At 40.7% G+C, this 15,662-nt stretch overlaps 1 protein-coding gene across 1 annotated transcript in view; it reads left to right on the forward strand.

Moving 5' to 3' along the window:
* DOCK4 (dedicator of cytokinesis 4) overlaps positions 1-15,662 on the forward strand; it is a 472,233-nt gene that overhangs the window by 285,626 nt on the left and 170,945 nt on the right. The window contains exons 14-16 of the mRNA XM_068972403.1: positions 3,542-3,666; positions 4,769-4,931; positions 8,987-9,093. Coding sequence (XP_068828504.1) covers positions 3,542-3,666; positions 4,769-4,931; positions 8,987-9,093 — 395 coding nt within the window. The remainder of the gene's footprint in view (positions 1-3,541; positions 3,667-4,768; positions 4,932-8,986; positions 9,094-15,662) is intronic.

Raw genomic sequence — 15,662 nt, forward strand, 5'->3', positions numbered from 1 at the left:
TACAGAACTGATAAAAGCCTGTTGTCCACTGAGGATAAGCCACAGATCAACCCCATTTGATTGTCGTTACTGAACTCTTTTTGAATTTGTTCCTCCTGCTGAGGCCTTATCTTTATCTTGTCTACAGTGATATTTTGAAGGCTTCCCAGCAAAACAGGGCCTATGAAACAGGAAAGTGTCAAGCCTGTCAAATTTGCAGAGTAATAAATTTAAGAGGTGCAAGGTGTTAATAAACATTGTCAGGCAAGCAGCTTTTCATGATTGGTGCTATGACTCCATTTCATACTCACCTAATGATTTCTCTCTTAATTACCAAGGATTTGCTTTCTTAACACCGTTTGAGCTTATTAGTTTTCTTTAGGTTGGCTTTCTCTAGAGTCAACCTCAAGTGTATTGACTGTAATTAACACTTGTTTCAACTTTATCCTTCGACATATTTTGGCAAAACCTGGCACCTTGCAGAATTAGAACACAGCAAGCTATGGATTCCTGAGGGGGTGGACACGTGTAGAATGTCATCCAGGAGAAATGTTCATGTTTTTTCTTTTCAGAGAAGTCTTACTTCAGTCTAAAAACTTTGTGGAAAAAAAATAAAATTAAAAAAAAAGTTTGGGGGAAGATAAAGAGGGTTTCAGGGATGGTGACAGTTAAAGAACAGAAAAGTAAAATGTGTGTATAAGGTGTGTTTATTTATGAATGTGTAGAAATTCTACAGAAAAAGAGACATAACCTAATAAAGTAGCCTTGTCCCTCCTGCTGGCTCTCCCACCCCTACCTCTGCCTTTACCGCATCCCACTTGAGTGACACAAACACGTGAGGCCCAAGGTTTATCTTGCCCTGTCTACACTAATGTCACAGACAGGAGAGACTGGCAGGGAAAGTTGGAATCCAGATCTCCTTATTCCAGTCTCCCCGAGACCTTACAGTCTTTAGGCTTATTTGAACTCAGAAGAGAGAGAAGAATCCAGCTCAGTTATAAGCTAAACCAGCTGCAGGGGTCCATTTGGGAAGCGAAGGCCATGTTAAGCCTCCCTTCGGAAAGACAGCCTCGCTTCCACGGATGTCTCCTCCTCTTAATGAGGGCTTCTCTCGTGGGACAGCGCCTCTGCCTCATTCAGCACCCTGTCCCCTTCTCTGTCTCACTTGGATCCATGGCCCTTACCATTATTCAGTGTGCTCTGTGTCTTACTTGTTTGTTCAAAATCTTTTCCTACTAGAATCTAAGCTCTGCTGCCAAGGCATTTTTGCTTTATCCATTGCTCAGTCTGTTGGACTTAACATCTGACACATAGTAGGTGCTCACAGCCTATTTGCTAAATGAATACATGGAGAAAGAATTTCCTGGCCCTGGTGGTATTTTACTCTCCCTCCGTCCCTGTTCCTCTGCAGGGCCCAGCCTGCACACAGGGAGAAACAGACTGCAGACCTCCCTCCCTCCACTTTGCTTAAGCCAGAATTACTGGCCCTGCCAAGAGATGAGAGTTGGAAGTCCCCCTCCCAAGAAACACTTACTCTTCATTTTGCAGGACAGTTAATCCCCATGTGGTTTGGACAAGCTAATCACTCATTATGAGAAATTTCTAAGGTAAAAGCCCCTGTAGCTACACTTCCCATTAATCAGTGTGTGTTTTATAGGCTGTGCGTCACCTCAGCCACTCATCATATGTCACCTACTCCAGAAGCAAAGGAATTTTCCTACTGTTGTGTGTGTGGGTGTGTGTTCTAAAGTACCTTAATTTTTGTATTGTTTTTTTACCTGGCAAATCTGTTCATGGGAACAGTATTGTCAAGAATTTCCCCTCAGACAGTTGTTGAAATAGCACATGTGCAGACCATTAGCATTTGCAGGCCTGTTTTGAGTTGAAACTGGTGAATTTGGAGACATAGTGTGTGAGCTTATTTATTCTGCATTGGGATTGTTAAAATAAATAGTGTTGAGAATGTGTGTGTGTATGTATGAATAAATATATAAAATAAGTATATAGAAACTTAATGATAAATATATAGTAATTAAATGAATCAGGTTATAAAACTGTAGAGAATTTGTGAAATTTGTGGGATAATATTTTCCTAATTTTTAAAAAGATTGAGATGGTTAAACAAGAAAACTTTCAGAGCATGCAAATGTGTGTGTTGAAATATGTTGCTTTTCTCCTGGAGTTCCAAGTTCATTGCCTTCTCAAGTTGATTTGTAGGAGCTACATGAGAGTACTGAGAAATTCATAAGACAGAGACCACTGTATCTATTGTTTCCATTAATGTATGCCTTACATACACTTTCTAAAGAGGGCCTGAGATTTCATCTTTTTTAGAACTTATTCAGTGTCTCCCTTTTGTGGCCCATCTGTTTCCTGGTCAGGCTAGGTCATTTGCAAATGATGCTCTTATTAAAAGTCGGCCTTTGTGGAGGAAGGTGGCCGTGCACACTGGTATTCCCCCGTGGTTTTGAAAGCTAGGGTACTTTCTTATATACATTTCGGTCAGGAAGTCTGATAAATTTCCCAAATGTGGGTACATTTGTATGGTTATTGTTCTTCGGGTGATTTGCTTTCTTAAGGAGAGGCTTTTTTTTTTTTTTAATTAGAACAAAGCATTATTGCTTTTGAGTGTTTAAATGTTTGGAAGCTGTGTTAAGTAAAAGTATATTCAACCTTGCTGACCTCACCATTATTTACCTTCAAAAACTTTCTAGTCACGTTGTTGACTTACTTCTCATGTCCGTACCCACTTATTGCCTACCCCTAATTTAATTCTTATAGGAGAAATAAAAGCAGGTTGTCAAGTGTGTTTGCCTCTCTTTGCTAGTTGGCATACAATTTCTTTTTTTTTTTTTCTTGCAGTAGTAAGAAAGGGGCAAAATGAAAAAGCATTCAAGTTTCATAAATAGCCAATGGAGAAAAAACAAAAGATGATATATGTGTACATAGACTAGGTCAGTTTGAATCCAGGGCCTTTCTCATTTGTTTTATAGCTTGATGGCAAAGAAATATTAAGCCAAGTGTCTCTGTATGACTGAATTATTCTACATCTGTGTTTGTAAAGCACTAATCTGGATTCTTCCAGGGGTGAGATCATTTCGTCCATGAATTTTAGAAGATTTAAATTGTAACTGTACCCTTTGCAGTCCTATCATTTTCTTCCACTTAAGTATTTCTTCTTCTCTAAGTGCCTTGACTATAAAGTATTGAGACTAGTTTCTTTGAACCACCCCTGCTCAGCTGTCATTCTGTAATCACACCTCATAAATGAAATGAAGGAAATATTGAAAAATGGTGAAACTTGACAGCACCTTTCTACCCAGGTCCTTTATTTCCCTCCTTAATGTACGTTTTCAGTATTGCTAATTTCAACCTAGCAGAGGCTGGCCTTTGCTTTTCTTGGATGTTGGCAGTAAGGGTGAGGATCTTATTATAGAGGTATAAATAATGTATGTTGTATGCTAGAACACTATTTTTTATGAACTAAACTTTTCCTTGATAGAACACTCTATTATACTTTCTATATATATATAATGCCATTTCAATTTCCCTCTCCTGCTAGGTGAAATGCGGAATGATTTATATATCACTATAGAAAGGGGAGAATTTGAGAAAGGAGGAAAGAGTGTGGCCAGAAACGTGGAAGTTACGATGTTCATTGTAGAGAGTAGTGGCCAGACCCTGAAGGTACGTTAATGCTGAATTCTTTTTGGTAAAACAATTTCACATCCTTGCCTTGGGTTCATCTTTGGTGTGATCGGTTAACTTATGATTTGCAGTATTTTCAATCTTACTTTTCTTCTCCACACCCGTGTAGTTTGTTTGTTTGTTTTTAATCGTGAAAAGAGGGGAAATAAGCTTTCAGTTTGTTTAATTAATCATGTCAAAAACATCCTCATAGCAGCTACTCCTTAAATGCAGCATTTTTATCCCTTTTTTCCCTTTTATCTGTTATAGTTTTGGAGAGGTGTACTTTTTCTTTCCTTTTTTTTTTTTTCCTGTGTGTTTTATTTTATTTTAAATATAAATTTATTTATTTTAATTGGAGGTTAATTACTTTACAATATTGTATTGGTTTTGCCATATATCAACATGAATCCGAGAGGTATACTTTTTCTTTGTGGAGTTGGTTTTTTTTTTTTAGTTGCTCAGTCATGTCTGACTCTATGCGACCCCATGGACTGTAGCTCTCCAGGCTCTTCTGTCCATAGGATTCTCCAGGCAAAAATACTGGAGTGGGTGGCCATTTCCTTCTCCAGGAAACCTTCCCTACCCAGGGATTGAACCCAGGTTTCCCACATTGCAGGCATTCTTTAGTGTCTGAGCCCATATTTAATCCTATGTATTTTCATTATGACCAAAATAGGACGTGGAGATTAGAGTATTGCTAATCAGGATGATCATACCAGATTCCTTTGTGGAAGAAGTATTTCATGGGAGCCCCGGGGCTTACTGAGTTTTATAGGAAGGCACAGAAGGCTTTTGGCTGTAGCTGGGTCAGAATTTTGCTTTGTAGTTGACTCCAAGTTAGGCACGCAGTTGCCCAACTAGCATGTGTCACTGAGGTCCACCTTTGAGCAATTAGGTCCTGGGAGACCAGCCTCAGGATGAAGCAAACACAGCCTGCCCACAGAAGCAGGTGCAAAAACAGCCCTGAAGAGGACTGAGGAAGTAATTTCACATTAAGTGCTGTTTTGAGAGCACACAGACACAGCAAAGCAATTGTTCTGCTCCTTCCAAAATCGCCTTGAAATGAAGCTGTCTTTAACCTGCATGTTTCCTTTGTCAGGATTTTATATCCTTCGGCTCTGGAGAGCCACCGGCTAGCGAGTACCACTCCTTTGTGCTTTATCATAACAACAGCCCCAGGTGGTCTGAGCTGCTGAAACTTCCTATCCCCGTGGATAAATTCAGGGGTGCACACATCCGCTTCGAGTTTCGGCATTGTTCCAGTAAGTGGATGGAGTGTCTCCGTGGCCTTGTTATGTTGGGTACTGCTTACTAAGCTGAAACAACAGTGTGGGATAGTCTGTAGAAAGTGTGTCACAAACCAGAGACCTCCATGAGAGAAAAATGGAGGTGAATGGAATCCTGGGAGGTGAATGGGTGTCATTCTCAAAAAACCAATAACCTCTATGGAAAGAGATGAACGAGAAGGAGGAAACGAAGTAGCTGTAGAAATCTACAAGGTTTTTCTTAAGGTGATCACTTTCATAAAAATCAATTCATCACTTTCACAGCCTAGGAAAACTAAACAGAAAGAGGAGATGCATTATTAAAGGCCTGACTAGCTTGTGTGGTCTTAGGCACCCCTGACCCATGTGCTGTCTTTTCAGCCAGGAGCTGATCCAGCCCTTAGACAGCTCAAGGGAACCCTCAGGGACTTTCCTAGGCATGTGAAGTTACCAGGAAAGCCTCTGATTGTCTCAGATTCATATTTGATTTGCATATATATATATATATATATATCACTGTGCATTCTCAAACATGATTGACACTTTACAGGAATAGCAAGGAGGCCAGAATGAGCAAGTGAGAGAGTTGGAGGTGAGAACCAGAGAGGGAGCAGCAGAACCAGATCCTCTGCTGTGTTTTAGGTCATGGGAAGGAGGACTTTGAACTTTATTTGGAGTGAGAAAGAAGCATTAGAGGTTTTAGATTGAAGTTAAGTCTGCCCACTGTATGGATGATAGATTGAAGGTGGGCCAGATGGGAACAGAAAAGCCATTCAGGAGGCTTTTGCAGAATTCCAAGTACGAGATTTAAGTGGTTTGATTCTTTTATATAGATTTATTGACAGATTGGATCTGAAAGGCAGAGAAAATTCAAGGTTGATCTCAAGATTTTGGCCTCAGAGTGAAGGGGTCATTTAATGAAGTGGGGAAGACAACAGGAAGAATCTGTTTGGAGAGAAAAAATCAAACATCCCATTTTAAATATGCTAAGTCTGAGAAGTCTATTAGATATTCAAGACATCAAGTAGATATTTGAATGAGATCCAAACTGGAGACTTAAACTTGATAATGAGAACATGTAGTTCATTGGTGTGCTGTAAATATTTAACCAGCACTCAGAGTGATGGAGAGGGGAGGGGAAGCCCTAACTTATAGCATTTGCTGATTTCCATGGGGTAAATATTGCCACCATGGTCAATTTTAAGCTGCCAACATGATGTCACTGATCTTGTAGTTGAGGGAAGATGCATACTGTCAGTTCTTATGAACCAGTACAGGTTAGCTCCAGGATATCACAGATAAACGTGGTTTTCAAAGCCATGAGACTGGACGAGATGTCTACGTAAAAAGTTTAGATAGCAAAGGGAAGTCCAAGGGTGGATCCTTGGGTCATTGACACATTTAGATTTGGGGAGAGTGAGAAGTAGTCATTAAGTAGATTAACAAGGAATAGCCAGTGAGGTTGAAGGAGAATCAAAGGAAAATAGAACCTAGGAGACTAAATGAGGAAAGCTTTTCACAAGGGGGTTGATCATGGGTCAGGTGCCAGTGATAAACAGAATAAGGACCCCGAAATGATCTCCTGATTCGGCATCATGGAAGTCATTTCTCTTGGATTTGTGGAGTTGAAGGCTGACTGGAGTCAGTCAAAGAGTAAGATGGAGAAAAGGAAGGGCAGGCAGTGAGTACAGACGGATCTTTTCAGAAGCTTTGCTATAAAGAATGCTGGTGAGCAGAGAAGTGAGATCGTAGCTATAAAACAAGTAGGTCATAGGAAGTTTTTGCTGTTGTTTCTTTTTTAAAATGGAACTCTTAAAGCATGTTTGTTGGGGAGAAATCATTCAGTAGAGAGGAGAAGCTGATGATGTAGGGAGTGGGGACACCTGTAGGAGCAGTGTCCTTGAGTTGGGGAAGGAGCATAGGACCTAGGACTCAAGGATGAAAACTAGCCTTGGGTGGGAGTGTGGGCAGTTCAGGGCTAGGAGGGCAGGTGCAGGTGAGTGAGAGGTGGATGCGAGGGTGTGAGGGAGTTCTCTCTCCATGAGCTGAAAGTGAAAGTATCAAGGTATTGGAGGCTTGAGAGACAAGGAGAATGGATGAAATTACTGTCTAGAAAAGTAGAGGAGTGTGCTGCTTAGGTAAATGTAGAAAGTTTGCCTATCCCAGGACGCTTTTGTAGTTAGTGTGCATTAATTAAGCTTAGGTTAGGCATAGAATAAGCCACAAGTTGGATTCTGCCAAGGTGTAGTGTTATGAGTGGATATGTGGAAGGGGGAGTGTTGAGGGTATTTTCACTGAGGTGATTAGAATGATGGGCCATAGAAATGGGAGGTGGGAGTGAAGGGGTAAGGAGTGGTGAGTCAATATACTGGAGGTCCCAGGGGGCAGAATTGTTCAAGTTGAGCTACAAGAAGAAATATATTGGAAACTCAAGAGGTGGAATCCATAGATTAAGGGGTTTTATTAATAAAAGGGGATTGTATTATACATATTATACATAACAGTCTATTTAGTTCATTAATCCTGATCTAATAGCTTAGGGAAAAAGGCTATGTACTTTAAACTTTACTTGGTATTTATTTTTATTTTATAACCAAGGGCAAATTTAGGGAAGCTATTGCTTTGTTCCTTACCTTTGCTAATTTTATGCATCTTGGAATTTTTTTTATCTTTCCTAATTGAATACCAAAAACCACACCAAAAAGAGAGTCAAAGCAACTTAAGAAATTATTTCTAAATAAGTCTTGCCCCCTAAATCACAGGTTCCATACCCAGCACACTCACTGACGTAGAAATCTCTTTCCAGAGATCTTTGCTGTGACTTTTGTTTGAAGAGTGTTGGTATTTCCCCATTTTCTCTGTAGGCTTGAAATTAATGATTTAAAATGAAAATCCTTCACTGTAATCACAATTCAGGGCTTCCCTCATGCTAGGAACCTAAGCCAGCCAGCTAGAATTACTCTGTGCACAGGGTTCCACATCCCTGTGGTTAAATGCCAGAAAGGATTAAAAGAGGATAATGTGTTTATTATTAGAGTCTCTTGTCCGATCCTCAGGATCTCCATATCTGACTCCTCTAGCATGGGGCTTACTGTATCCCAAAGCTGGACTTCTCTGTCAGGTAAAACCTCTACTTTTACAGTTGTATGGGCAAGAATAACAGGCCAGCCCATGATGTGTGCCAGCCTGCAACTCTTCTCTGCACGTCTAAATACAAGGACAGAGTCCAGTTGAACAAACCAGATTCTCTTTCTTGCGGTCCTTCATTTTTGGAGAAGCTGAAGCTGGGTGGAAGGTACTAGACTGGCACACAAGAGGTCTGGAGCAGGTAACACTGTGATAGACCTCTCAGTTTCCTTATTTGTAAACAGTTGCCAATGACCCTTGTTCTAGCCATTGTAATTCAGTTGGACATCTGAAAACCCCATTGCCTCATTTCTGGCATACAAATACTACTGCAGTCAACTCTTATCAAACTATTGATTGCAGTTTATGTTTGTCTACTTGCCTGATTCCAAGGAGGTGGCTTTCAGAGGTCTCTGTTTATACATGTGGCTGTAGGGAGAGTTCATTCATTCACTCATTCATTTATGTTCCATACATTTGTTGAGAACCTACTATGTTCTTGGCATTCTTTGAGATACCAAGCATAGAGTAAAATAAAGCAGACAAGAGTCTTGCCTTCTGTGGTGCTTATGTTAAGGAGCAGAGGTTGGGTTGTGAGGAGAAGAAACAGGAAATCTACGACTTCAAAAAACAAACAAACAAAACACATAATTTCAAATAGTGAATCCCTTGAAGAAAATTAGTCAAGGAATATAACTTATGGTTACCAGGCAGGACTATAGGGTTAGAGGGTGGCGGCTGTAGACAGAAGTCCCATCATAAGAGCTGCTCTTCATTGTGTAAAGGGAGCGGGTGTGTGTGTTGGGCAGGAGGGGCGTGTTCTATTTCTTCATGATCACTCATCTCCACAATCTGTGTGTCTGAACACAGTGTGTAAGCATACACTGAAATGACTGACTGATTTTTTTTTTTTTTTCCTTCTACAGCAAAGGAGAAAGGAGAGAAGAAATTGTTTGGCTTCTCCTTTGTTCCCCTGATGCAGGAAGATGGTAGGACACTTCCAGATGGCACGCATGAGCTCATTGTGCATAAGGTAACATCAGTCAGAGGTTGGGGGCAGTTGTGAAAAACAGGGCAGAAGTACTAACTCACAGTCTTATCCTCACTCTGGAAAAGAGAAAAAACGGACTGCAAAGATACTCTTTTGGATGATTGCTGGCAGAGAGAGTGCATTTTTGAGAGTAGTATCTCTAGATTCTGTCATATTCTGACATGTATTTTAAAGATTTTTTTTTAACTTAATTGAAATAATGGTATTTGGCTAAGTCTATAGGGTGACCTTGAAATCCTATCCATGACTGTGATAGGATTAGATAAACCTTACAAATAAGGTTTTTAAAGTTTTAATATATTAATATTTTTAAAATATCCCCAATACTTGCTTTCTTATCTGTATATCCCAGAAGCAAATTTTGCAAGGTCACCTTTCCATTTGTCTCATTTGCTGCTCTCAGGAAGCAAGGGAAAAGTAAGTAGCTGTTCCTTGTTATGACAGCTTCAGTGGTTGTTACTCTATTTTTTTGTCACAAGAATTGGCATGCAAACATTTGGGGAAAAAAAATATAGTGTAGTAGGCAATAAAAAGAAAATTCACCTAAAAAGAGATCCTTAGGAATTATCAGAGAATACTAGTAATAATGAAATACAGAACAGAAGCAGTTGCAACTGTGAAATCAAGCACTAAAGTATATGATTTTCTCCAAAATCTTTCTCCTTTGCATTTCTCCATTTCTGTAACCACACGCTCTTCCAGGCTCTTGTCAGCTCTCACCTGGGCTCACTAGTCCTGCCCACCTGGGCCTTCTCTCCCTTTAGCCCATTTTCCAGTCAGCCATTAGGGTGACCTGTCTAAGGTGCAAATCTTACCAGGCCCCTGCCTGACTTCAACCCTTGGAAAAGCTTCCCATTGCCAACAGTGGAAATGGCAGGCTTTCAGGTATGTCGGGCTGCCTCCTCCCTTATGCCTCACGTCATCCCATTTCCAGTCCTCTACCTAATGCCCCAGTCACTTCCTGCCTGTGGTTCCCCCAGGTCCACTTGACATTCCTGCAGTCATGCTTCCCCTGTCTCCCAACAGTTGGCTCCTCCTCATCTGCAGAGGCTCACCTGGGCCTGAACCTTTGGGAAAACGGTCCCCACCCCCTAGTTCCTACTGTCTGTGTTCCCAGCTGACAGTGTGCCCGCCCATGAGTTCCCTGGGTATCTGCACAAACCTCTTACCATTGTCCTCATTACATTGTCAAATGGTTGTCTGATGACCCCTCCACTCACCATGGTAGGTTTAGGAGCCCTTCAGGAGCATCAGCTGAGTCAGAGGGGTTCTGGCATGTGGCAGATGTGCAGTGAAGATACACTGAGTGAAGGAAGGATATGACAGAGACTTCCTTTACATTTGGATTGTTGCTGGTAAAATGAGTGTCCATGCACAAGACACTGGGTAATTTTTGTTTGTGCACTGGTATGTATGTGCATATTTCTTGAATCATTTGTTTTCTGGTTGTTTGTTCAGCACATTGACTACCACAGACCATGGGGCAGACATTCTTCTAGCAACTGGGAATATAGTGGTGAATAAGACCATTAAAGTGCCTCCATTTCTGACACATACATTCTGTAGACTTCAAAAGTGACTTAAAGGAATTTGTGATGTTAAAATACAGAGAAAAAATATTTTCAAGTAGAGTAACACTAAGGCCCACAGAGGAGATAAAAGTGCTAGCCACATTAGACGATCTACTTACATAAATAAAGGTCTGCGGCCCTTTATGTGAGATGGGTAATATAACAGCCTGTGTCTTCAGCTACAGTTTTCCAAAAGACATAAGTGGTACTTGATGTGAATGTTTGTGATCTTGACTCTGTGTACCATTAAATCTTCACACAGAAAAGGCAGGGCTAAGGTAATTATTAATTTCATAATAATATTTAGAAGAATAAATCACTTCTTCATGACATTTCACAAGGCTTCCCAAGTGGCACAGTGGTAAAGGATCCACCCACCGATATAGGAGATGCAAGAAACGTGGGTTTGATCCCTGGGTTGGGAAAATCCCCTGGAGGAGGAAATGGCAACCCACTCTAGTAGTCTTGCCTGGAAAATCCCATGGACGGAGGAGCCTGGTGAGCTATAGTCCACAGGGTCGAAGAGAGTCAGACATGAATGAGTGAATATGACATTTCACACTGTAGGCTCTCTCACGTGTGGACTGGAGTGTGTTTTTGAGTGGCAGGTACTAACTTTCCAGTCAAGTCTGGGTTGACTTCCTCTAAAGAAGTATAAATAATATTAAGACTCTTAGTTGCTGATTAGAGACACCCATGTGCTTAAAATGCCAGGAGGACAGGTAGCAAGGTTTGCTTCTCCATGTGAGCATTGAGCAGTCCAACTGATATTGGTTCCCAGGCACAGGCTCATTCTACTCCATTACCTGGGGTCTGTCAGGATGCCTTTGACAGAACCACCATTGTTCTCAAGAGTGGAGCTTTGAATCATCTCAAGCCCTTGCACAAATTTTCAATGAATACACAGAATTCTGATCCAGAAAACATAAGAAAATTTATTTGAGCATCAACAGTGTAAAGAGCAGCTCTTCCCAGTGATCTTCCTCCATCACAAAGGAGGCTCACGATGGTATCTGTGGATCATCTCATGCGGGGCAGGCCTACGTTGTGTAGACCCATGAGGAAGCATTAGCTCCGCAGAACAACCCTAAGTAGCTGAGTCTTATGATTAGGAATATTCAGTGTTGCTTAAAGAGAACTGGAATACCTGCCAAGCATAACATCTTTTGTTTTTTTTTTTATCTAGTTGATGCCATGGTTTTCTTTTTCATAGTACTGAGCCAAGAAGTTCAATTTCTACTTAAGGGCATTTGCGGGTTATGATTATAAAACCATATTATGAGCATAATGTTATTCATCCTCTGCCATGATGGGCAGTCTCACAGCCTGCTGATGATTACAGGCTTGAATTTATTAATTTAAAGTTTGAATGAAAAAGGAAGCTAGGAAGAGGAATGGATTTCAAATTACTTGGTAAAAAAATAGCCCATTTAATAAGTGATGTTGAGATAATTGAGATGGCCACGATAGGTGCTGCAGGAAAAATTAAGCTCTGGATTCCTACCTTGCTTCTTATACCAAAGCAAATTCCAATTAAATGTAAAAAATAAAACTGTAAGAGCCTTTATAATATGAATGAACATTTTTAGAAAGTTAAGGGAAGGAGGGCCTTTCTAATGATGCCTCTTCAATGTTAGAAATTAGGTACCCCCAAAATGTATAAATTTAGCTACATAAAGTTTAAAATTGATTTATTTATAAGATCATATGGACTGTAGCCTGCTAGGCTTGTCTGTCCATGGGATTTTCCAGGAGTGGGTTGCCATTTCCTTCTCCAGGGGATCTTCCCAACCCAGGGATCAAACCCAGTCTCCCACATTTCAGGCAGACTTTACCAGCTGAGCCACCAGGGAATCCCTCATAGTAGGATATATAAAATCTACTTTCCTCCTCATGTAAGATTCTGGTTTAGAAGATTCATTTCTGCAGTGAACTAAGAAAATAAAAAAGTATGTTGAAAACTGTTTAATAACCTAATTTGGGCCTAAAATTTATGAAAGAGATAATAATTTCCCCTTGTGACAGTGACTGGACTTCTGAGTGTGTTTTAAGGAAATCATTGTGACAAAGTTGTTATCAGTCAGTGGTCTGGCAAGAACCTGGACTCATCCTTTAGGGCAGGAGCTAAAGAATTCTGAGGGCAAAGCTCCCTTTCAAAGTCATTTTTACCTTTACATAATTGACAGTATGTTTGCAGTGGTACTCCATGGAGAGAATCTCTGAAATCTACAAAAATCCAAATATTATAGCTTTAGAAAGGGAAGTAAAAGAACTTGATTAGTCATCATTAAAGATTTTGTGCTTCCGGGGTCCCTTTTCACCTCTGAGGATATCAGTCATATCTCCAAGTAGTTGATGGCTAAGTCCAAAACTTACCTTTGGAATTCCTAAGTTGATTGTAGCAGCACTTTTTCTTGCTAAGTTTTGTTATTTTGCTGCATTCTGCTAGGTTTGTTGTCTTCCTTAAATTTGTAGAGATATTTTTGGCTACTCCTTGCCAGCTACCTGCTGGAAAGCAAAGTTAAGAAAAGAGATTGAAATAATACGCTTAAGAAAATTCATTTTCCAAGAGTCAAGTCTGTTAAGGATAATAATATGAAGGTCCAAAAAAGGATAGGAAGTTTATTAACTGTGTACTCAAGTATCCATTCTGACCTATTCTAGTGAAGGATTTTTATTTCTTTGAAGTACATGCTAAAATACTCTTGGGTCTAGTTTGTGTGTATAAATAAACAACTAATAATATAGTCTACTTTTAAAGAAATTGGGATTTTGCAAATTCATTATGTTAATTAACACCACTATGACTCAAGTGACCCAACTCAGCCAGACTGGGGATTTACTTGGTAGAGAATCTGATTCCTTAGGGTGGGATTTATTGCTTCTGAGCAAGAGAAGGGCCAGATAAGAAATCAGTTAAATAGAGCATGATCATGTATCCTGGTTGGAAAGGGATTAGTTTAATGTATGGCCTAGATTGCAAGAGTCTTTGATGAATTCATTTCACTTTTGCTCCCTAGAAGTTTGTTCATAAATGCTTTGTGTCTCGTTTTTTCCCTGCAATGTTTCAGTTTCTTGTGCTATACTCCAGTTTCCCCCCCGGTCCCTGAAAGTCCAGCATAGCCCCTCTGCTCTAGTTACCATCTTTGAGGTGAATTTCTCAGATTGGGTTACTTTCCACTTATCCTTTCCTATATGATGTTTGTATTTATAAGTAAAATGAAAAAATAACACGAGGCTGAAAAATTTAATAGACTGATAGGTTGCCACCCATCTTGCTGTGCAGAAAACTCTACATACTTCTCCAACGATTCTGAAAGAGACACCGCTATAAGTGAAAGTCGCTCAGTCATGTCCAACTCTTTGCGACCCCCTGGACTACATAGCCCAAGGAATTCTCCAGGCCAGAATACTGGAGTGAGTAGCCTTTCCCTTCTCCATGGGATCTTCCAACCCAGGGATTGAACCCAGGTCTCCTGCATTGCAGGCAGATTCTTTACCAGCTGAGTCACAAGGGAACCCCACAAGGACACCCCTATAATCATGAGCAATAAATCTTCAGTTCAGTTCAGTTGCTCAGTCATGTCCGACTCTTTGCGACCCCATGAATCACAGCACGCCAGGCCTCCCAGTCCATCACCAACTCCTGGAGTTCACTCAGTCTCACGTCCATCAAGTCAGTGATGCCATCCATCCATCTCATCCTCTGTCGTCCCCTTTTCCTCCTGGCCCCAATCCCTCCCAGCATCAGAGTCTTTTCCAATGAGTCAACTCTTCGCATGAGGTGGCCAAAGTACTGGAGATTCAGCTTTAGCGTCATTCCTTCCAAAGAAATCCCAGGGCTGATCTCCTTCAGAATGGACTGGTTGGATCTCCTTGCAGTCCAAGGGATTCTCAAGAGTCTTCTCCAACACCACGGTTCAAAAGCATCAATTCTTCGGCGCTCAGCCTTCTTCACAGTCCAACTCTCACATCCATACATGACCACTGGAAAAACCATAGCCTTGACTAGATGGACTTTAGTCGGCAAAGTAATGTTTCTGCTTTTTAATATGCTATCTAGGTTGATCATAACTTTTTTCCAAGGAGTAAGTGTCTTTTAATTTCATGGCTGCAGTCACCATCTGCAGTGATTTTGGAGCCCCCCAAAAGAAAGTCTGACACTGTTTCCACTGTTTCTCCATCTATTTCCCATGAAGTGATGGGACCAGATGCCATGATCTTCATTTTCTGAATGTTGAGCTTTAAGCCAACTTTTTCACTCTCCTCTTTCACTTTCATCAAGAGGCTTTTTAGTTCCTCTTCACTTTCTGCCATAAGGGCGGTGTCATCTGCATATCTGAGGTTATTGATATTTCTCCCGGCAATCTTGATGCCAGCTTGTGCTGCTTCCAGCCCAGCGTTTCTCATGATGTACTCTGCATAGAAGTTAAATAAGCAGGGTGACAGTATACAGCCTTGACAGACTCCTTTTCCTATTTGGAACCAGTCTGTTGTTCCATGTCCAGTTCTAACTGTTGCTTCCTGACCTGCATACAGATTTCTCAAGAGGCAGGTCAAGTGGTCTGGTATTCCCATCTCTTTCAGAATATTCCACAGTTTATTGTGATCCACACAGTCAAAGGCTTTGGCATAGTCAATAAAGCAGAAATAGATGTTTTTCTGGAACTCTCTTGCTTTTTCCATGATCCAGTAGATGTTGGCAATTTGATCTCTGGTTCCTCTGCCTTTTTTAAAAGCAGCTTGAACATCTGGAAGCTCACAGTTCATGTATTGCTGAAGCCTTGCTTGGAGAATTTTGAGCATTACTTTACTAGTGTGTGAGATGAGTGAAATTGTGTGGTAGTTTGAGCATTCTTTGGCATTGTCTTTCTTTGGAATTGGAATGAAAACTGATCTTTTCCAGTCCTGTGGTCGCTGCAGAGTTTTCCAAATTTGCTGGCATATTGAGTGCAGCACTTTCACAGCATCATCTTTCAG

The sequence above is a fragment of the Capricornis sumatraensis genome, chromosome 5 (assembly GCF_032405125.1).
Source record: "Capricornis sumatraensis isolate serow.1 chromosome 5, serow.2, whole genome shotgun sequence".
NCBI lineage: Eukaryota > Metazoa > Chordata > Mammalia > Artiodactyla > Bovidae > Capricornis > Capricornis sumatraensis.